Source organism: Candoia aspera, chromosome 2 (assembly GCF_035149785.1).
Source record: "Candoia aspera isolate rCanAsp1 chromosome 2, rCanAsp1.hap2, whole genome shotgun sequence".
NCBI classification, from domain to species: Eukaryota; Metazoa; Chordata; class Lepidosauria; order Squamata; family Boidae; genus Candoia; species Candoia aspera.
The window spans coordinates 215,588,826-215,613,285 of NC_086154.1; the positions used below are offsets into that span (position 1 = coordinate 215,588,826).

A 24,460-nucleotide genomic window follows, 5' to 3' on the forward strand; every position below is an offset into this window, starting at 1 on the left:
CATCCATTACAATAGTTAACATGTGAAGGTAAGTTGTGATTTGTCGGGGGGGGTTTTTCACCTCAATTAAGCTTAGGACTCAAAGCTGGATCCTTTATATGGAGCAAAATCAGAGGCTATTCAGGAAAGCTTCCCTTAAATACCTTAACTTTCAAATCTGGATATAAAACTCTGTAATTAAATGTCTTTTAGTTAAGCAGAAACATCCTGTTCTGATTTTTGTTCTTAACTAAATAAGGTTTCTAGCACCTTGTTCACACAGATGATTGGAGGACTTGCATTGATGGAAACTTTTGGCAGGGCTGGCCAAATTTAGGACTCATGTCTGTTTTGAGTTCCTACTTGATATTCTAAAAAATCAGCCAGGATTATTACAATCATCATTCTCTTCCATTATCTATGACTTCATTCCATGCATTTTCCCTATTTAGAGAGTGTGCATTTAGTTACAAGGACTGCTGAAATCATTGTATCAGTATCTCCAGGCTGTAGCCATGAAGCTACTGATTATAATTAATACATTCAATGTTACCATGAATACTGGTATCCCAAATACTTCTAACCCAAACAAAAGCTGTTAAAAGCAATATTGGCTGTCAATGGGATTCTTTTTCCTTTCCAAATAATCTTAGCTTTCTTATATTTTCCTATATAATCTATAGTATAGACCATTGTTCTCAATTTTTCCAAGTACAAGGGTTCCTTTTAAAAGTCAGTCTTGCAGACTCTCCCCACATGACAGCCCTTGTAGTTTTAGTATCTGTTGACTGAAATGTCATAATGTCAAAAAGTGACTATGAATTCAGTAGTCATGCTCTTAAATTAATTTGTATTTTATTGATTTCAACAGCAACTACATAAGTAGAATAGTATTACGTTTAGAACATTTTACAAATGCAACCATTTATTCTGTCTGTAGAGAAGGTTATCATTATTTTCCTGTCCAGCACAGGAAATCCTCTGACAGCTCATTAAAATTGTTGAAAAGGGCAATGACTTTCTTTTCATTCCCCTATTCCCACACTTGTTGAAAACAGGATAATAAAAACAAACCAGCAAGATGTTCTTATTTTTTGTAATGACCCCAAATCCTACATCTTCACTCAGGTACTCATTTTCCTGATCAGGTGAAGAAGCCTTTGGAGCATTACACTAAGTAATGCTCAGAGAAGGAACCATGTCATCCCTGTTTTGCTGCTGGGGGACTATGCTCTGGTAAGCAGCTGGGTGCAACAACCTTGGGGCCCTTATGGGGTTTCTGTGCCAGTCTGTGTGGTAGCAGATGGGCAAAAGAGCCTTCAGCTGCAGGGATGCTGGTGGCATATCTAAAGGAGACCACTCAGGTGGACCCCTATGCCATTGCAGTATGGCCTCTGCTTCTTGGCCCCACCATGGAAGAAGCAATTGCTGCATCCCCAGGGTGAAGCTAATGAGATATGGAAGATATAAGAGGGGGCTCCGGCAGATGAGATGGATAGGAAACCTTGGTGGAATAGCTGCGTAGCTCTGGAGGGGAACAGGGAAAGCAGAGTAAAAGCACATACAGAGCAGTGGTGCTGGCTGAAATAGTGAAATTATGGTACTGCAAGAATGTAGCCATATTACAATTTTTTTTTTGTTCCTTCGTGTATTTCATCAAAATGCTAAAAAATAGGGATCAGGAGGTTTCTGTAGGTTTTGGCCTACATTTATAAGTGACCCAATCTTGTTCATATTTTCCAGACTGTAGACTACTTATGTCTCTGAATTTTGTAATGTAGTCCTTAGCTTAAAAAATTGATTGATTATGTGCCATCAAGTCAGTGTCAACTCTTAGCACCCACATAAATAGATCTTTTCCGTGACAATCTGCCCTTAACCTGATCTTTCAGGTCTTCCAATGGTGTACTCATTGCCACTGTAACAGAGTCCATTCACCTTGCTGCTGGTCATCTTCTTCTCTTTCCTTCCACCTTTCCCAGTATTACAGCCTTCTCAAGATAGCTAGGTCTTCACATAATGAGTCTAAAGCAGGATAATCTGAGCCTGGTCATTTGTGCCTTGAGTGAGAACTCTGGGTTGATTTATTCAATGATCCGTTTGTTTGTTTGTTTGTTTGTTTGCTTGCTTGGCTGTCCACGGTATTCTCAGGAGTTTTCTCCAACACCAAAGTTTAAAATCACCAATACGATACGTTTCTATCCTTCTTCTTCAAAGTCCAACTTTCACTTCCATAGAGTGTCATAGGGAATATCATTGCTTGCACAATTCTGATCTTTGTAAGTATAGACATATCATGGCATCTGAATATCTTCTCCTTCATGACTGCTCTACCAAGTGCTAATCTGTGGTGCATTTCTTGACTGCTTGTTCCTTTACTGTTGACAGTTGATCCTAAAAGGCAGAAGCTGTCCACCACTTAAATATCTTCATTGTCAGTTCTAAGGCTGTCATTAGTTTAGTCTTCTTTACATTTAATCTTAGTCCCATTTTTTTCACTGTGCTTCTTGACTTTTGTTGCTAGAGCTTGCAATCCTTTGCATTTTTGACTATCAGAGAAGCGTCATCAGTATAGCATAGGTTACTGATATTTCTTCCTCTATTTTTAAAACCTTGCTCATCTTATTCCAAACCAGCCTCTCTTAATCCTTATTCAGAATATGTTCCCTTTATCCCTGTTTAGCATATAGGTTGAATAAACAAGGGGAAGTATGCAGCCTTTCCTCAATTCTTTCCGAACCACGATCCAGCCTGTTTCGCCATGTTCTGTCTGTACTGTGGCTTCCTGGCCTGTACATAGGTTTTACTTGAAGACAATGAGATGTTTTGGGATTCCCATTTTTCTGAGCACATTCTATGTGCATGAAGGAAAGTTGTATACAACACGTATATATTATTGATACTTGCATACAAAATACATTTTAGGGGAAATTGGGAGGCAAAATAAATGATTTTTCATGCACTTCTGTTCTAATTACATATATTTATGTGACAAGTGAATACAGTAAACACAATAATCTGAAAATAGCAGGGATAAATTGATTTATTCATTGCTGGATAAAAACTAGTTATTTTTTTGCTGAGGTATTCTGGTTATTCACATAGTAAAAGGTATTTACAGACCACTCACTGCAACAGAATATATCATTGCCAGACCTGATCAGTTACATTGGAATAGGAATATTTTTCTACATTCATATATACTATTGCCTCCTTGTAAACTAAGGAAAAATAGAAAAGCATTTATGCTATAAATCCATTTATAATAAGCAGATGGAGCAAACTAATTATGTCAGCAGGCCTGCAGCCACCAGTCTTGCTAGACATATGCATATAGCTGAGAAAGCAGGGAAAGAAGCTTTGAAGCAGTTGCCATTGTTAGAAAGCAAATTTAATTCAGAGACAGATATTTGCCTTGCTTTTAAGAATAACTACATATAATGAGAGTCCAGTATTTGAGTATGAGGTACAAGAATTAATGTCACAGTTCTTAGTGACAAATAAACAAGTATTTAGTTCTCTGCTAACCAAATCTGTACTGACTCACATACTAAATATGTCTGTGAAGTATAGATGCAGAGCTAAAGGAAAAGTCAATAAAGACAGACAAATATATGGGGAAAAGATGGATACAGTGCAAAAGAAAAATTCAATCAGAAAGAGACAAATATATGGAGAAATGATATGATTTTCTTGTTGCATTCTTTTCAATGTACAAAGAGTATTATAGTTCATCTTCTATCTATTTATCCTCAGAAAAGTCTTGAGCGAGGTCAGATTGAGAGATGATTTCCCAAAGCTATCTAGGGAACTTTAGGACCAAACAGAAATCATGCTTTGTGTGATCCAATGACAAATAATCATTCGCATGATGAATGAATCACCTTCTCCCAAAAAGGATAGGCCCCAAATCTGGGCAATTTATAAAAGAAATCAAAAGAGCAGCTGGCTTCTATGCCCAAGAGCACTGTTAATCATCTCAACATATGAGGCTCCCAAATTTGACTCAAGCTATTTGTCAATTTTTGCTTAGTATTAGCTGTTATGACTGGTATGGGTCTCAAATATTTTAGGATAAAACATTCACAGTCTTGATAAGGGAGATCCACTGTTTGGTCTGGTGGTTAAGGCACCAGGCTAGAAACCAAGAGACTGAGAGTTCTAGTCCCGCCTTAGGCATGAAAGCCAAGGGTGACCTTGGGCCAGTCACTCTCCCTCAGCCCAACTTGCCTCACAAGGTTGTTGTTGTGGGGAAAATAGGAGAAGGAAGCAGTATTAGGAATGTTCCCCATCTTGAGTTATTTATAAAAATAATAAAGGAGGGATTAAAAAAAAATCTAGAGATCCCAGACACTGAACCTGAGATTTTAAGCATCATTCTTGTGTTGTTTCAACAAGCTCTTTTTAAGGACTGTTATCCAATGCATCAACTAAGGTTGTAATCCTTTACTGGAATATTTTGCATTGAATAAAGTGTGATTTACCTCCAAGGAAACATGGATGGAGCTGTACATTTGAAAAGTAGAGGCCTGGCCATGATCATGCCCTCGTAACCTTGAGGAACTATGCTCTATATAGTTGAAGGCTTCAGGCTAATATAGAACTAAGTATTTCAACTGGACTTACTTCTGGTATAAACTAGAGGATGCAAGGAATTTCTCTACTAAATCCATTTATTCTACAACTAAACTAATTGCACAACCTATTTTTTTAGTTTCTGAAAACAATTCAAAGTGCATGTTATTACTGAACTTAGCCAAAATGAATTCCACATAAATATTCCTGCCAATTTATGGGAATATCATTTTTTTTTAATCCATTCAGTTGTGTCTGATTCTTGGAGACTGCCTGGACAAGTCCCTGCAGTTTTCTTGGCAAGGTTTTTCAGAAGTGATTGTCTCTTCCTAGGGTTTAGAGAGATTGACTGGCCCAAGATCACCCAGCTGGCTTTGTGCCTAAGGCAGGACTAGAACTCAAGGTCTCCCAGTTTCTAGCCTGATGCCTTAACCACTACACCAGATTGGGTCTCATGGGAATATCATACTATCTCTCCAAATAACATAAAACTCAGGAATGTGAATCAAGACAGATATGGAATTCAGAAGACCCAGTACATGGAATAAATATTATTATCCTGGAATATCACAAGTTAACTACAGTAAAACAGAGCTATTAAGTTACCAGAAAAAAGAGAAATATTTAGAAAATTAAAATTAAAATATTTTACTTTAAAAGGTTATTTACATATAAATGCCATTGAACAAACTTTTCAGATGCTTTCCTGTAAAATGTTGAATTGGATTGTGTTATCTGGGTTCTTATCTTTGAATAATTGTGTGTAATGAGCCATAATTTGAAGTAATGTGTTTTGAGCTGATAATGTCTACATTTTTATAAGTAGGCAAGCAATATAGCAAGAAGACTATGCGGTTTTACATAAAATTTACCTATACGAAGATGTAGGTGACAGTTTGAATGTCTACAATTTAATTAGAAATATAATACATTTCACTATCCTGGGAAATGATAAGGTGATCTGTGGCAAATCACAAGTATAAGAGACATCTTTCTTTTTTTAATTTGAGGATTTAATCAAGGCAGAAGAAAATTAAGGAGATGGATGCCCATTCAACTGTCATTATTAAGTTAAAAACAGTATGGAGTTTAAAGCAATATTTTGTTTCATACATAACTAGTTTAGTTTTCATATACTGATGTCTTATAACACATATTTTGAAATATTTTAAGTGATACAGCAAAGCAAGACAACTGAGAACTGCAGCATCATTATTATGCTGTTCATTTGCACATAGTTGCCATTTACAAAGTGTGTTTAGCCAGCTGAAAGAGTTTATGCAATATGATTACTTGATAAAGCTATCACTCAGTTCCAAAAATACCTGGAGACTTTTTAGCATCAACCAGGATTTTGTTATCCCACCTGTACATTAGATCCAAGCCCCTCCTGGCTGGTCAAGGCTGCCCGAGAGGTGACATGTCAGTGGGTTCTAACATTGGTTAATCCATCCTTGGAGGAGGGGTATTCCCGGCACCATTTAAAGAGGTGCTGGTTCATCCTCTCTCCAAAAAGCCATTGCTGGACCCCACCATCGTGGACAATTTTCATCCAGTCTCTCACCTTTCCTTTCTAGGGAAGGTGATAGAGAAGGTGGTTTTGCTGCAACTCCAGAGGATCCTGGATGAAACGGATTATCTGGACCCCTTCCAGTTGGGTTTCAGGCCCAGATATAGGGCATAAACAGCATTGGTTGCGCTTTTAGATGATCTCTGGTGAGAGCTGGATGGGATCAGTGCATCCTCCTGGCTCTCCTTGACCACTCTGCAGCCTTCGATACCTCCACCATGGTATCCTTCTGGGACAGCTCTGGGAATTGGGGGTGGGTGGCAACTTTTGTGCTGGTTCACCTCCTTCCTCCGAGACTAGTCCCAATCACTGTGGATAGGGAGTGAGAGGTCTGACCCATGACCCCTGCTCTGTGGGGTGCCCCAGGGTTTGGTGCTCTCTCTGCTCCTTTTTAACATCTACATGAAGCTGTTGGGTAAGATCATCCATCAACATGGGATGAGGTATCACCAGTATGCTGATGATACCCAATTGTACATCTCTATCTTGGGTTAACTAAGTAATGCTGTGGATGTTCTTTCATGGTGCCTGGAGGCTGTGGGGCTCTGGATGGGGAACAACAGGCTTCAGCTGAACTCTGGTAAGATGGAGTGGCTGTGGGTGCGGGGCTCCTCTGTATCTGGAGATTTACAATCTTTAGGCTTTGATGGGGTTGCATTGCCCCAGTTGGACCTGGTGTGTAATTTGGGGGTCCTCCTGGACTCATGACTCCTGCTCGAGGAGAGGTGGCAGTCAAGGCTTTGCTCATCTTCATGTTGTGGGCCAGTTGCACCTTTCCTGGATTGGAAGCCCTTCTCTCAGGCACTCATGCCCTGGTCATCTCCCATATGGACTACTGTAATGCACTCTACATGGGGCTACCCTTGAAAAGTATCTGGAAGCTGCAGCTGGTGCAGAATGCAGTGGTGCAGGCAGTTATGGGCGCCTTATGGCTGTGCATGTAGCACTTTGCTGCGCGAGCTTCATTGGATGCTGGTGTGCTTCTGGATCCAATTCAAGGTGTTAGTTATCATCTTTAAAGCCCTTCATGGCATGGGTCCATGTTACCTGAGGAATTGTCTCATCCCAATTACATCGACCTATCCCATCCAGTCTGGCAGGAAGGGCATGTTATGGGCCCTGTCGGCTAAAGAATTTTGACTGGCAGGGTCAAAGAGAGCCTTTTCTGCCGTGGAACGTCTTGCCGCCTGAGGTGAGGTTGGCCCCACTCTTCTGGCCTTCCAGAAGAATGTTAAAACCTGGCTCTGCCAATGGTCTTGGGGATCCAAGAGTGGCAGGCAGCCTTGGAGGTGGTCAGTGGTTTGAAGACGCTCTCTCCTTCTTTCGTTTTTCTCCTTTACCTTCTTGTACTTCTTGTATTTTTATAATGTTTTTTACGATTCTCTATTTATAAGCCACCCAGAGTTGCTTTTATAGTGAGATGGCCGGTGTATGAATTTAATTAATAAATAAATAAATTCCTACTGTTCAGAAAGAAAATACTACTTCTTGCAATATGTGTTATATTTTTAGGCTTCTGTCGTTTTAAATTAGGAAAGGTAGTCGGTTGCTCTACTCGTATTATCTGAAGTTTGAATACTTGAGGGAAAATACATTTGTAAAGCAATGAGTTGCTTTTTAGCTACCCAGCTTCCATTAACCTTATTTTCAGATGTGTGCCTTGTGCTTCACAAGGCTCCGAAAGTTGCCTCCTCCGATCCCCCTTTCTAACTCTTATCATGAGAAGTAAAACATGCTGCCTGTGAGAGCAATAAAAGACCATTTTTGCCTGAGTGGTTTAGACACCAGTCTTTTTTCTTCAGAAGGCAAAACCAGTTTTTTAAATAATTGAAAAGAATAAAAAGAATTTCCTTGGGCTACCACTTTTTTCCAAGCTGTGTTTTGTTAAACACACGTCCTTAAAAAAAGTTGCACTCATGAACTAAATGTAAAAATATAAACAAAATGACCCACCCAAGAGATGAGCTCTTCATCTCCTCATAAGCGATCCTGAAGATCAGGGGGGGAAAATGACGGCAAAGCCACCAAACATTTTTTAAAATATTGCTCAGGAAGAGAAGTGCTGACAGGCTAAATAACAGAAAAGCTGGAGGAGATGCAAAGCAATCCTCCAGGGATTTGGAGGGATCTGAAGGGGCAACTTTTGGACGGGGCTTTGCTGGGTAGTCTTATGGGAAGAGAGTCTTATGACTGGAAATAATATTCCACCATCCCTTCAAATACATGAGCTTCTACTCAGCCAAAAGAATGTATCCAAGAGCTTCACAATTCCATAAACGGTCATTACTTCATCAGACTAGACATAGATTAGCTGGGAATAATTTGCTATAATCTACAATAGGTTATTTATAAACCCTACCTAGCAATGAAAGAAAACACAATACACAAGTTGTAATTTATAAATGAAGCTACACAAAGTTCAGTGAGCCCAACTGGAAAATTATTCACTATCAAAATTATTCAATTATTCACTAGTTTTGACTAACAATTTACTCTGCTGAGCCTTCCACTGTAGAACTTCTTTATGGTCCTAAACCATTTCTCTTGAGTTTACAACTTGCTTTTGGGCTTGTAACTCAACTCATCAAGCTGTGGTTATCAGCTGAATTTAAAATAGAATCTATCAACTCATTAATTAGATTCTGGATCATAAGGTTGTGGGATAATGGCTTATGACTTCTGTGTGTGGACTGTGGGATCAAGGTAAGGGCACAGGTGAGGAGAGCATCCCTCCTCCATCAAACATCAAGTACTCTTCTCTGAAGCTCAGCTCATTTACAATATGGGACAAGTTAGCATAAAACAGCCTGAAGCAGCGAAGAAACGGAACAAGAGTAGCAGATAGGGAAGATTCAGTTAATCTTGTCCTTGTTCATCTTTATTAATAGCCCCACTACCTCTATAAGAGTGAAGGCATGTGAACAACATACATGTCTGGCTCCATCATTTCAAGTTTGGCTTTGGATTATATCTGTCCCCAGGTGACTACATAATCTGGGGCTGATGTTTGTTTTCAGTTGAGAAGACAGAAATCTTTTTATCATGCCTCCCAATTCCAGATTATGGGAACTGTTCCTATATCTACTATCCACTGAATCAAAGTCACCATAGCACAAAGAAGCCTATAAATCTGGCACATAAAAACTCTGTAATCATTTCCCTCTTGTCAGAAAACACATTGCAATAACTCTAGCATTTAACATTCATGCACATTACTTGGTTCCATTGCTTCTGCTCCATCCCAGAGCAATACTGTGCTGAATAACTTTTTTATTGCACAGTGGCTATCCTATCTATCAATGAAACATAAGGATGTGACATAATTGTAAGCCCAATTTGGTATAACTAATTGGTGGTCCATGATGAACCCTTGTATAAGAAAATTATCAAAAACATAGAGTATCTATATTTAAACATCGTACAGCAAAAGGGTGAGCAGCCAGCAGGATGGGCAAAGTGGCCCCCTACAGGGCCATGCAGAGAAGTTTGCTGAGCATCTGCAGGATAAAATCACTCGGATCTGTTCCAAGTTAGACTCTAAGCATGAGGCATGGTCTGGGGAGATACTGGGGGAATGTACTTACCCAGTTATCTGGGAACAGTTTGATCCTGTTGGGCCTGAGGAAGTGGACAGGGTCCTCTGGACTGTAAATGCCACCACTTACCATCTGGATCCATGTCCCTCCTGGCTGGTGAAAGCAGCTCAGGAGGTGACATGTGGTTGGGTCCAGGCAATGGTTAATACATCTTTGAGAGAGGGGGCATTTCCAACTGCCTTTAAGGAGGCATTGATACACCCCCTCCTCAAGAAACCATTGCTGGACACTATTGTTCTGGACAATTTTTAGTTGCTGACATAACTAAAGTCCTACTTTAGAATATTACTTTCCATTTTGCTGTTCCTATTTATGATAACGTATTTGGCAGCTGCTGTGCCATTTATTTTCTTCTTTTTAGAGATAACACTTAAGTATCAGGTTAATTCAATACTTTCTTACTGAGAAGTATTCCTTGTGCATTCAGTCAGCCCTACTCCCATGTGTATAGTATCGCAGCCATAGTAAATCACTGGTAAGTAAATCACTGAGCCCACACTTACAACCTCATTTAAATTGACATTACAAACAATACTAATTAGCATTTCTATTTCAGCATTTTGAATAAAAACTGGAATGACCAAAAAAGTAAATGAATTGACCACTACTTGCATTGGAGTGGTAATGTATTAAGGTGCAAATGGGGATATTTGAATGCTGTATTCATTTTTTCTGCACCTCTTTTACAGCATTTAAGAAACAGCAAGTACTGTTTTAATCCCAGTGATTTCACAAGGATAAGAAAAGCATTAGTTGAAATGCAGTGTTTATAAAGAAACATAATAAAGAAATATTTTCCTTGGTTTCTCTTTTGGTATTATTTAAATGGATTTATCCTAAAATAAAGAAAAATGATTTCCAGAAGGTTTCCATCAACTTTATTTGAAAATTTACTCTGCGGAATTATATTCATAGTTTAAGAAAAGTAACTCTCAAGCTAAAAGATTGCCAAGAATGTTCTTTCAAATAATAAGCGGTAACAGGACAGACAGAAGAACAAAATACAAACAGCCCTTTTCTGCAAGAAAAGGTTTGAAACTGACACAATATATGGGAAGCAAGACTTTTCTGCAAGTCTTGTTTCTCAAATATTGTATCAGTGTCAACCCTTTCTTTTAATGGTTTCAACCTCTTTGTGGTCTTAGCCTTCTAACTTCATTGCTTTTGTCTGTTGTCATCTAGGTTCATTCCTTCATCCACATCTAATTATTTTCTAAACCAGTTCTACTTCATCTTCTCTTATCCCTATCTTTCCTTTCTCTTGGTTCATTATGTATGGATCTCTCTCTTTTTAAACTCTGGTGTGATGTCTTGTTTTGAATTTATAAAATTAGTTTAAAATTTATCTCTTCATTCTTTTTTTTCATTCCTTGATACACTGTTTGACTTCTGGTGCTTTCTAGTTTGTAACTCTCTCTGTATGTACTGCATATTTTAAAACTTTTAAAAGAGAAGGTAAAAACTAATACAAAGTAAGGAAGACAAAAGGAAAAGAAAGAAGTCAAAGAGAAAGCAAAAAGTGCAAGAAAAGAAAGGTAAAGAAAAATAGATACAAAAAGGTAGCTTCCAATATTCCTCACAGCAGTACAATTATATTTTAACCTCTCTCTCTAAAGTAATATCATAATACTCTTCTTTCTATAATCTATCCTTTCTAATCATCAAAGCCCTAAATCACAAGTTCATTTTTTTTTCATTTTTATGCAAAAAGTCCATAAGAGGCTTCCAGTCACCAATAAATGTAGATAGTGTCTTTTCTCTAATCAAAGAAGTTAATTTCTCTATCTCAGCAAGATCTGTCAATTTCACCAACCATTCCTCCATGATGTCAAATCTTTCCATCTCTCTGCATATAATAATCTTGCCACAGTAATCATATATTGAAATAAACTTCCACAACTTTTTTCCAACTGTTTACCCATTAGTCCTAAAAGGAAAAATTCTGGCTTCCATCTGTATTATTAATCTAGTATTAAAATGCTGCTGTAAAACTTGACTTCTGGTCTTCTTTCTGACAAAGTGCACAAGGACGTCCCTTGGAGCTTTTCTTAATTTTGCGAAATGTGTATTAATCGTATAAACCTTATCAGTCTCTATATCAGTGTCATCTTCCTCCCAATCCAGGAAATTAGGCGGAGACTTAACAATCTTTTCTCTGATATCTTCTCCATGTTGTTCTGGAATTGATCTGAATATTAAACAAAATTCTTTTTCTCCCAGTTCCAGCAATGCCAAGTTGTCCAACTCTTTCTTCATCTCTCTTTTATAACTTATGTCCAGTGAACCCCTAATGTGGCAGCTTTTCTTGTGGTTGCCATTATGAGAAAATGAAAGTACGTCAATTACTTCAGAGAAAGTAAAAGTCAGGCGTCTTCTTTTTTTTCCTGTTTTACTTTTCTCTATCTTTAGCACTTTATTTCCAATTAGCTCTCCATGGTTATGGTCTCACAATTTATCTCATATTATCCTTATCTTCTTGTTTTGTAAAATCCATCAATTCACTACTGTCCTTAATAATAAACAATCAGCATTCTCATGAAGGTCTGGTCTGTTAGTCTAATTAATTTTGCTATTTTCAAAGGCACTTTTGTAAAAAAAAATTCTTCTGTTTTTTTAAAATCACTGTCCCCTTTATCCATTTAAAACTTCCTTGGATCATACTCTTGTTAAGCTCTTTGCTTTTAAATTAAAAACCTTTAAAATAGTGGGGGAGGGGTCCTCTTCTTAATTTCAAAAAGAATGCACTCACCAAGAGTCTTTGATCTTCATTGCCATTCAGAATATCTCTCTTATGTTGTAAATTAATTAAATCCAAATGTGTTTAAGAAAGTGAGGTTTTTGCTGGTCAAATGTCCATTAAGGCTGCATAGAGGTTAAGGGCGCATTGATAATCCCTTGGCTCCCAAGCTGCTCAACTCATGATCGCCACAAGAAACTCAGTTCCTGTAGTCTCCTAGTAAGGAACAGCTCTTCCAGAGCACAGATGGACAATCCCCCAATCTCTCCTTCTCTCCAGAGAGATTTTTGCCAGCCAGAACCTGGCCCCTGGCCAGCAATTCCACCACAGTGCTGTCCTCACTCACAGAGCTGTTCCCAGGAATATCTAACCCACCATCAGTGCTCACCCAGAAGCCCTCTAGTCTGTAACTCCCAATGTTTCTTTCTTTCTCTCTCAGTTTATGCAAAATTTCCCATTTCTCTTTAATTGCCATCTTCTTTTTGAACTATCCAATATCTCAGCTTTGCAACATTGCAGCAAAGAAAGTTGCTACTCTATTGAGAAGCTACAGTTCACTAATGTCTGTGTGCCAAATGCAGGGCATCTTAGTGCAAAGCATCTCTCCTATTCATTCAGAATGTACGGAGGAACAAAAATGATGCAAAGCAGATATTAGAAAAGATACTCCAAGGCTAACTTCTATTGGGTGTACAAATCGTCAAGCTCCTGGGTTACTCTTTAAACAATGTAATGTACATCACATATTTGCTGTAAAGCAAAAAAGCATGGCTTGGTTGGCATTCTACATACTTTCAGGGGGAAGAAATTTACAGCAGTTACCCATCAAAGCAATCCAGTCTTCATCCTGTTTCATACTAGACTATTCTTCCACTTTTTCTTCATAAAGTGGTTTGAGTTTAGTTTATTTTTCTATCTATTTTTTTCTATTACAATAATAACTAAAGCATTTTACACTACAGGAGAAAGTATAGTAAAAGAACAAATAAAGCATCAAAAGGCAGCAGTACTTAACACTTCAACAAAAACATCAGCAAGAGAAACAGAAAAATAATTAAACACTACCATGACTTTTAATGCCAAAAATGAAAAAAACGCAACAGAAATAGAAAGACAAGAGAGAAGTGGATGACTCTTGATTGGTACAAATTTCAATTTCAAACTTAAACTCAGCAGCAGCAGAAAAAAAAACTGTATACTGTCTTTTTTACTTTCAATACAGAGAAAGAGTGCATATACAGAATATAATCCCTTGGCTGGGAAAAAGAATTGGTATGTGAAGAAATTCCATACATGCAGGCATAATAAAGAAACTCAGGTTCAGTCTCCAAAAGATGGATTCAGAAGCCAACTTAGGCCAGTGATAATCTATGTTTCATTTGGAATGGTGTTGGAATCCCTTGTGCCAAACTGGTGCATAACCTGGGAGCAGGTGGCAGCTATTGCCAGGAGGTCCCTTAGACAACTCCATTTTATATGCCGGTTATGACCATTCCTGGATTAGAAGGCCCATCGCCCTGTCAATCATGGCTTGGTCATCTCTCAGTTTGAGTACTGAAATCCACTCCACATGAGGCTTCCAGTGTATCAAAACTATGACCATTATTTTGCGATTGAGCACTGACCATAATCAATAATTGTCCTTACTCAGTCAGATAAATTAAATTTAAGAACCTGTTGCTAGCTAATATCAGTTCCATAGATCTGAGCATGTTATCTTTTTCTCTTTCTGAAAGCCTGCTTCAAGAGAAGGAATAGAAGAAAAATAATTGTTTGCTTCCACAGTGTAGTTTTTCAGATAGCCTTTCGAAAGTGAGTAAGTGAAATATAGTCCCAAATAAGTGTGTATAAGACCACAACCTGAGAAATATGTGGAAATTGATTAGTCAAATACAGATTTTCATGAAGCTTTCTTACTATACTTCATTATTAAAAAAAAAGTTAATCAAGATCTTATACCCAAAGCAAGTGACAGTGATTCACTATAGCAGTTTGGAAACAAACAGCTTTAGGAAAACATTTGCAACAAGATTTGCAGGACATGAGATATGCAGCTCCAAATAATTAGAGGAAATAAGTTATGTAATTCTCTTAGAATTATGCTAAAAAAGAAGCATCGACTTTTTAAAAAAACGATCATAATTTGCCAATTATCCATTTTGCAGTTTTTCATTAAGACAATACCATGGATCAGAAAAAAATACATAATAGGCCACAGTGATATTTTTTATAGAAATGAATGCTAGGAACATCCACTCTAGCAACATTCACTCTGTAAACAAGGGAGAAACTCACATAATTACATAGAATCTAAACTGATTCCTACTCACTTGTCCACTCGGGCCACCAATATAATCAGTATATATCACAATGTAGAAGGGAAGCAATAAGTCATGAAGTCCAACCCTACGCTCAATAAAAGTAAGGCATCTTCAGTGGGTTGCTATCTGCCCTGTACTTGAACACACCCAGCATAAAGGAGCTTACTCCCTTGGTAACTGGCCACTGTCAGACTGTTCTTTTACTTATTTTTGCTTAACATTCAACCAGAACCTATCTTCCCATAACTACAATCCATTATTCCCTGTCCTGCATGTTGGATTGTTAGAGAATAGATCTTAGCCTTCTTTATAACAACCTTCAAATACTTAAAGACTGCTGTCATATTCCCTGTCAGTGGGAAATTATTGCATTCTGGTCCATGGTCACAGCAATGCAAATAGTTCCTTGTTTCATCTTTTCTTTTCTTTTTTGCCCAGTTTTGGATATTACTGTAAGACTGACAATCTTCTAAATCTTTTTAAAAATAGATATATTTTATTTATTCTTTTTCAACATAATTGCCATAACAATAAAGAATGCTGAACACCATGAATGACTGCAATTCTGCATCCATTTACTATATTGGTTTGTCAGAAAAAATGATAAATAATGGGTGCTTGCAATCAGATGTCTCCTAGTAGTCCCTCAGTTCAATGACCCCATCATTCCAGCTTTAACAGATTATTTTCTGATAAAGAAAAAGATGGAAGAAGCAGTGGAAAAGACACAAAGGTTACAGATGAAGGTGACTTCATCTGGACCCACCATGCAATTCTGTGAAAGATTTGTTCCTACATGAAGGACTGCCTCATCCCCATTACATCAACCTGTCCCACCCGGTCAGGCAGAGAGGGCATGTTACGGGCCCCAACCATGAGAGATTGTCAATTGGCGGGGCTTAGGAAGAGAGCCTTCTCTGCTGTGGCTCCCACCCTGTGGAACACTCTTCCCCCAGAAGTGAGGCAGGCTCCCTCTCTCCTGGCCTTCTTGAAAACAGTAAAGACCTGGCTCTACCATCTTGCTTGGGACAGGAGGGAGGGTAATCAATCCTGGGGGTGGGTAGCGCTCCAAAGAGACCCCCATGTATTTATAAATTTACATTAAGAATTTTAATATTGCCATCTTGGATTTTATATTTTTATCTTTATACTTTTATGTAAGAGATAGTGTTTTTATTGCATTTTAATCTGAATTTAGTTTTAGTCTAACTGTAAAACACCCAGAGTCCCTCTTTTGAGGGAGATGGGCAGTGACAAAATTTGAAATATCAATCAATCAATAAATAGTTCAACTGGAGGTGAAATATACTAAGAACAAATGATCCTATAGCATGAGGAAAGTACAATTTAATATTTTCTTTAAAATGCTTAAATATAAGAAATTAAAATTACAAGGAACCAAAAAGTCATAAACCAAAAACTAATAAACATTCAGGGGGAGACTTCCCAAATTAATAAGCAGTGGTGATAGCAAAATATGGACAAAATATCACTGAACCAGTCATAAAGTATGCTTCAAAAATGGCAACTTACCTTTCACAAGCTCTGACAGTCCATGCAGCAATTATCCATAAGGAGATACTAAAAACCAAGAGTACAGTTCCCGGGCATATTGTCATTAAGGTTTTCATAACAAAACGTGTATTGAAGTTGATCTTATTTAGTGCTCCAATGCTTCTAGATGAGGCATCAGTGAAAAGTTTGCTATGCAAAAGCATAACTCTGGCAATAAGATATAGTCTCAAGAACATTGGTATGGATAAAATTATATCCACATCAGCTATTGTTGTAGATGGGGTGTAGGAGAAGGCAAGGCGGGCTGTCCATGTAAAGGTGTAGTTGCCAGGGATAGGATGAATAGCACATACCAAAATTTCTAAGCAAATGAAAAAAATGCGCTCATAAGTCATGGCTATTCTCCAGTCATCTGCTCCATTGTCCACCATAAATAACTGAAAAAGAAATGCAGAAGTTCAGCATTAGAGAAATATTAGCAGAACTTTAACAAAAATGAGGAGTGTATTCTGAATAATACCTACTCTCTAAAGCAGGGTTTCTCAACCTTAGAAACCAGCAATGCTGGCTGTGGAATTCTGGGAGTTGAAGTCCACACATCTTAAAGTTGCTAAAGTTGAAAAACACTGCTCTAAAAGATAACCCAAGGTAGACTATCTCTGTCATTTCAGTGTGATGCAACTTTTACGAATGACGTAAACTAGGAATGTTTTGTGCATGAGTACTCCTATAATCCAGCAAGATCAATGAATTAGAAAAATCCTAGTTGGAATATGACCCAGGTATTTGTAGTTATTTGTAGTTAACTGATTTGTCGCTATTGGGCCTGTCAACAATATGTATGTTGGTGGCAGTCCCTGCTATAACAAATAATCCTGCTTTCTTGCTCTTTTTTTTCTTAGAGGTGATAATTTAAGCACCCAGAGCAATCCATGATTATTAAAGGTATAATCTGCTAACCATAGTACCTGGTGCTTTCAGTTTCTAACTTTGCCTTTACAAAAGACGAAATATTTAGTATGAATCTATTTCATCTGACAAACTTCTACAGTATGTACAATTATTGAGTGAGGTTATCAAACTGAACATTTAAATCAAGTTAAATTAAGATTCAACAGAAACTAATTTACGACCCAAACCATTTAACAAATCTATCCTGCATTTAAACTGGGAGCAGGTGAGATCCCTAGTGGCAAAAGTATCACACTTACTATTCTGCCATTTTGTTACAATTGAAAACAAATAATTACAATAATGCCTGTTCTAAAGTGTTCGTCATTCATGCATCCTGCTAAGCCATGGTTTCATTTACAGAATCATATTGTCTGGGATTACAGAACATGTGAAATGAAAATCAACCCAACTACATTAAGATTTGGCATATTGTGCCGATTAGTCCATTATCCTTATGAGAGGGTCATAGTCCAAATTCAAATAGGCCTATTATTTTTGCCCTAAATAGCTAATCCTAATCTTTGGGACAAAGATTATCCAACACTGTATGATAAACTATTTATTTCATACCATAATTTTAAATCAAGGGTTTTTTAAAATACAATACAACGTTGTTATAATAATTCACTGTTGCAGTTAACTGTAAAATGCAAGATGAATATATTTTTATTGCTATACATACTGTCTTGATATAACAAGCATGGAGGCCAAGTATATTTTCCCAAAGCAATTATATATTTAGTCTTTTTCTTCTCAAAATGTAGCCATAATACAGATGATAAAGCATACAGTATACCCAAAGAGGCCTCACACAAATCTGTAACACAATTCTAAATGTTCATGGTCAAGATAAAATATATAACTCCTTGACTTTTTAGTTCTGTCTATTTGAATTAGAATACTAATCAGACTCACGCACCTAGGTACAGTATATAAATAAAAATAAGCTGTTACTTCATTCTTATTTGCAGAATGTAGAGGAGTGTAACCTCTTTTCATAGTCTAAATTCACATAAATTTCATTTTCAATGCCCCAAAGAGTTAACAAACAATATTCATATATGTATAACATAAAAATGGTAAAACAACCTATCACCACAAGCAAAAAGAGAACAAGAAAAGAAAAAGGGAAATTACTAAAACCATAAACTATTGTATAGACAATAAAATTATCTATACTGTCAGATCACAACTAACTCCAGATGAGGAAAATTTCAGATATTAAGAGTATTTCCATTTACACTTTTAGAGGGAATCATGAAATAAGTCACTTTCTGCATTATGTTTTACTGGACCCAGTCTTGCTGCCATGAATATATGAAATTATGTATATACTAAAATCAAGGGAAAGAATGTGTCAGAGCTTTTTCAGTATGATTTATATTTGTTGTCCCATGGTGCTCACCAGAGCAGATAGCCAGGGTATAAATCAAATCAAATAAATCAGTCAATACCAATACACATTTTTTAAAAAACTCTTCATATATCATAGTATGTCACAGATCTAATCCCAAAGTTCCTAAAGTGTATAAACACCAAAAAAATAAGAAACATTATGATGTGCATGTTGAGTACAATGAATTGACAGAGAAAGACTAAAGAAAGAGAACAGAAAACTGGACAATAGAGCTGAATAACTAGGGTTCCATTGTCAGCATGAAACACTAGAAATTTTGGGGTTGCCTCCCAAAACCTTTCCAAAAGTTGGTAGCAAATTGTATTATCATGGAAGAATGGAAATGCACTGTAGGTAACCATATTATATCTTAAGACCATATGCTATTTGCTATTCATTAAAGCAGATCATCTTTTTTTCAGGCTTCTGTGAGCCTAAATAAAGCTGTGGCTGCTTCTAGAAATACGTTAACGTAAGTGAATCAACTCTTAAAGCAGACATATCTTTTCTCAGCATGACAAAAAGTTGGGCTATTTGATGAGTAGCAGAAAGGTACTGAACCCAACAAGGTCCAAAGTACTTTCTTCTGAATCTTTTCCAAAGTTTGCACACCCTTATTAACTATATTTAACCAATTTAATTTGATCAACATTGAATTGCATTGAAGTTCATTTTTGTTTTCCCCCTTTGGTTTTCCTAATTCTATTTTCTTACATATCAACCTAAGAAAAGTGGAACATGACAATGTATGTGAAAGGTACACCAATGTAAGAGAAGAGTGCTTGACTATATAATAAACAAGCATCATGGATCCCATAAACAAAAGAAAATTTTAAAAAGTAGCTAAAGTGCTTTAAAATTTAATGAGTTGGAGTCACAATTAGGCTCTTGATATATACTTAATGCAATTAAGGAAAAGAGGTAATAAATGCTTACTTCTTGTCTGCAATAAATCTCTCATCTATGGGATGAAGAAGAAATAATCTAAAATATAAATGTTCTTTAAGGCAATTATATCTAGTGCTAAATTATGATAGGCTTTCCCCGCCCCTATTTTTATTGCTTTTCTCTGTTTCGATAATGTTTCAGCCAATAACCTGGCTGCCTCATTCATTTCTTATGTAATAATCCTAAACAGATCCAATATCTCCCTGATGACTTCAGCTCTAATTCAAACTCTTTCAGTAAAATTTCCCATCAACCACACATATCCACAGGGAACACATGGGAAGCAAAAGTGTAATGACACCAGCATTCAAATGACATGACTTACGTACTTACATCCAGTGACATCACAGCGTTACATAATTGTGCCATTTGGATATTGACATTGAGATGCATGTGTCATCATTTTGAAGTCACTGTGTTTTTCATGGAATCTGCTGCTACTACCGCTAAGTATGTATATACCAACATCATTCCAAGTGGTTCTAGAGGTGTTTCTTTTAGCTGACCAGGAATAAAAGTACATAGTTGGGTTTTCTCTTCAAGACTGTTTGAAAAGCTGCCCTAGAATGATGATGGTTGTCAGTTCCTTCCACACCCTCTAATTTCCATTTCACTCATTATTCTTGAATGTCCCCTAGAGTCCAAGGCAGCTTTGAGGAGTTAGCAGATTGCAAAGGGAGTGGGAATCAGCTCTAACTTCATGTATGTATACAAGCATTCATGGACTCATACATACACACACACTGCCCACAAAAAAATGCTTCCCTGTACAACTCTGAATATCTTATTTCAGGGGTCAGGGGGAGGGGAAACTATATTTTGATTCCTGTTAAAATGTCTACCGCATGAAATTTAGCACAAAGGATAGTGATGGAAAATCTGCACAATGAAATCATGTGTTATTGTTATTGCAAAGTTTTGATTAATTTTTATTCTAGGAAGAACAGCAGAATTCCTTAGTTGACTTATTTTGCTTATTTTGTAATGAACCAACTAATAAAAGCATGAGCTATAGGTAGTTTCATATGAAAACTGATACATTTTCTAGGAGCATAAATGATAATTACATATCTCGTCCTTTGCACCTTGGTAATGAATTTTATCCAGTACAAAGTATCTTGTAAGTAAGGGGTTCGGTGTCTTGTTTGTTTTTTGAACTTGTATTCCACCACTTTCAGTGAATTGACTCACGGTGGTTTACAGCAAATTATAACCATCCACAGTAAGAAACAATACAATATCCATGGTAACAGGAATCAAACAAATACAGCATTAAAACAACCATGGGACATTTAAAAATGTGAAACAATAGCAAAAAAATCCCAGGATGTCCATTCCCTAGGTAAATAGCATATGAAGAGCTCCATCTCTAGGTGTTTCCTGAAAATTGCCAGGGAAGAGGCAAGCCTAATATTAATGGGGAGGTTATTTCAGAAGGTCAGCATTGCAACAGAAAATCAGTGCCTCCTGGCAACAACCCCCCAAACTTCTTGGAAGATGTGTTGGAAGAGCAGTTTCTTTTGAGATGATCTTGATACCGAATGCAGTTCTGGTGCTAAGCTATGCAGGGCTTTGTAGTCTAAAACCTGCACCTTAAATTGTACCCAGAAACCAATTAAGAGCCAGTGTAGAGTTTGAAGAACAAGGGTGTTATCCTGCTGATGGTGAGTGTCAGTCAGAACTCAGGCCACTGCATTCTTGTGGTTTCCAAGTAGTCTTTAAAGGCTACAGCATGTAGAATGCACTGCAGTAATCCTGTTTCTTGGTGACAAGGGCATGAGTCACTACCAGATCTTCTCACTCCAGGTAAGGTGGTAACTGACACACCAGTCAGTTGGGCCATGACTTCCCTAGTCACAGACTCCAGCGGTTAGTTTAGTAGGAGCCCTGAGTCCAGAAAGATCCTCAACTCAAGACCAGCTCTTTCAGAGATAATTGCTTTTCCATCAAGAAACAATAATTGATGAAGAGGAGAACCCCAGTGTATCAACACTAACTTCATCATTCTACGGTTTAAGTCCAGCATTTTCTCTCCCATCCAGATCTTTATAGTCTTGAGACACTAAGGAAGGACATCCACAGCATCTCCAGTCCAGCCAGGGTGGCTGACGATACTGCACCTAAACTGTCAGATGTAATGGGCTGTAAGAATAATCTTGAGGAACAGGAGGAAGAGCCACAGCCAAGGCAATGGTCGGATAAGAGAAATCTCAATCCAAAGCAGGAATGGAATTGGAGAAAGCATTGCAGACTTGACCCTCCCCAGTTCTCTTTAGAATAAAGGCCAGGGGGGAGGGGGGAAGCACATTCAGAGTTGCAAGATTCTGTTACTGTAACCCTATAAGAAAAGCAGTTTTTGTATTTGGTGTTCAGGTTCGGTCTACCTCAAAGGGCTGACACAAATGACTTCACCCCAGCAGTGTCATATAAATGTTAAAGAATAGGGGGAAAGGACTGTCCCCTGCAGCACTGCACAAAGTGACGACAAGGATTTCCTCTCCTCCCTCACAGCAACTGACCAGAATTGCCCACTGAGGAAGGACAAGACCACTGCAAGACAATGTCCCCAATCCCCAACCCCTGCAGGCAGTCCCAAACAATACTATAATTAACTATATAAAGGGCTGCAGAGAGGTTTAATAGGATGAGGAAGAGTGCACTCCCCCATCCAGGTCATCCATTAGATATCATCTAAATGTCTTTACATTTAATTTAATTTAATTTAATTTAATTTAATTTAATTTAATTGACATAGAATACCATCCATATTTCTTTTTAGAATTAATTATTATTTATTTTGGCCACTGGCCAGAAATACAGTATAAAAACATAAATTATTATGTTTCTGTGTTATTATTAGTGTCATAAATTATGAACTTGGAGAGTTACATACATTTTTCTTCACGTTTCAGCTGTCCCATATGAAGAATGAGACAAATTTGATCACTGAAATAACTACTTGTTAGTTTCAGAACTCTCAAACCAATATTCCAAAACAAAAACTGACTCAAGTATTGTTAAACGCAATAGTTAAGCATTGCAATGATTTCTATTATCATATTAAATTGAAGAATCTCATTAGTGGAACAAGAGATTCATCACACATTTCTGGGTAACACAGATCACATATTTCTGTCAATTTCTGGCTGTTTGTGAACACTTATAATATGAGTAGACTGAAACAGTGTTTATATAAGGGAGTATTATTAAATATATGCATAAGGCTCATTTCCAAATTTTAAGTCAAACGCATGTTAGTGACAACACTTAAAACCAAGCTGATACTAATCTTATACAGAATTCCTATTATTCAGAACCCAGGCATATTTCAAAACCTATTATTTTCATTCACATGCATATACATCCCATATTGTTTTAAAAGCAAGAATTTGGAGACACTACACCAGACTTCCATAAGAAGCTCTCTGGATATATCATACAATTTCAAAACATCTGGAGAGTGCCAGGCTAGAGAAGGCTGCTTTACAAAACACCATTGCATCAGGGAAACACTATTCATATATGCTTAGGTCCAAATAATTATTTTCACCCCACTACTCTGTCTACGTTTTGTTTGGAAACAGAGTATGAGAGATTCAGACTAATGGGCCATATTCTGCAATATTACAGACAGACAATCAAACGACTCCATGCAATTGTAATTGACATTAATGACTCTGAAAATGGATGGGGATTTTACATTTTAAAAAAATCATCAATAAGATGTTAAGACTTTCGTTTAGTTGAAAATTCTTACAGAAGGAAAACATATATCCCCCTCTGTTGGCCCAAACTAATTCTTATCATACCACAGTTAAAATCAAAAGGCTAACCATTTCTTCACTAAGGAGCAGAAGTAATATAACAATTTAGTTTTTCAAACACTCTAATATTATGAGGCATTATAACTGTAATCCTTTATAATTAAAAAAAACTTTAAAGCTTTGCACAATATTTTGACAGAGATGTTATTTAGAAAAAAGTTTCCTCTGCCAAATGGAAAAATTGTATGCATATTTATTGGAGCAGAAAAATTAGATTTAGAGCATGTATATATTTTATTGGTTTGAGAAATCTTCTGAACTCAAAAAGAAAAAAAAGTGTTTCCAGGTGAGGTGTCATTACCTTTGAATATTTTCTGTAGAAAGGTGAAACAATTTTTTTCCTTTCTTTTCACTTACACATTTCTCACATTTAGCCAGAACACAAAGACAGCAATTAAGTATACCAATAAGAAATAAAACCATTCAGCATAAATCTAAGTTCAGGTTTTCCAGAATCACTGTGAATAAGGTATGAATATATATACACTTTTACTTTTATCTGAGTTTTGGGAAGAAAAGGTACTTAAATGCTTAAACTAGTACAAAAAAAGCTCTTCTGATACTTAGAGCTGTCCACAGTGCTGAACAGAAAAACAAGGCAGGGAGCTGGGGCTGTTATCTTTCAATGCAAACTGAGCTTTTTCAAAAGTATTGGCATTTCACTTAAATTCATGCAGGATCGTTTATTTTCTCTAGTAAAGTAAAATTTAACATAGTAATTCTTATTTTACAGTATATTGTGTGATTTTTTTAAAAAAAATCCCTCTCTTATTTCTATTGCTCAACATAACAGTCAAATCAACGAAGATCTTCATCAATATAAGAGAGAGATAATGAAGCTGTTCGCTATATTTCCAAAATATAAGTTATGAAATCTAGATGGAATTGTTATGGGTGTAGATTTATATGCTATACAAGCACTTTTAGGGTTGATTTTAAAATGGCCACTGCCAATTCTTAGAAAAATAACACTATGCAAGTGTTTGAACTTTCTATCACTGGATCTCTTGGGAATGTGTTACTGGAAAGTTCAAGGAAACAGTTT

At 37.0% G+C, this 24,460-nt stretch overlaps 1 protein-coding gene across 1 annotated transcript in view; it reads right to left on the bottom strand.

The window, feature by feature from the left end:
* The window catches only part of KCNN2 (potassium calcium-activated channel subfamily N member 2), an 80,228-nt gene that overhangs the window by 50,468 nt on the left and 5,300 nt on the right, over nucleotides 1-24,460 (bottom strand). Inside the window, exon 3 of the mRNA XM_063295328.1 lies at nucleotides 16,312-16,730. Coding sequence (XP_063151398.1) covers nucleotides 16,312-16,730 — 419 coding nt within the window. The remainder of the gene's footprint in view (nucleotides 1-16,311; nucleotides 16,731-24,460) is intronic.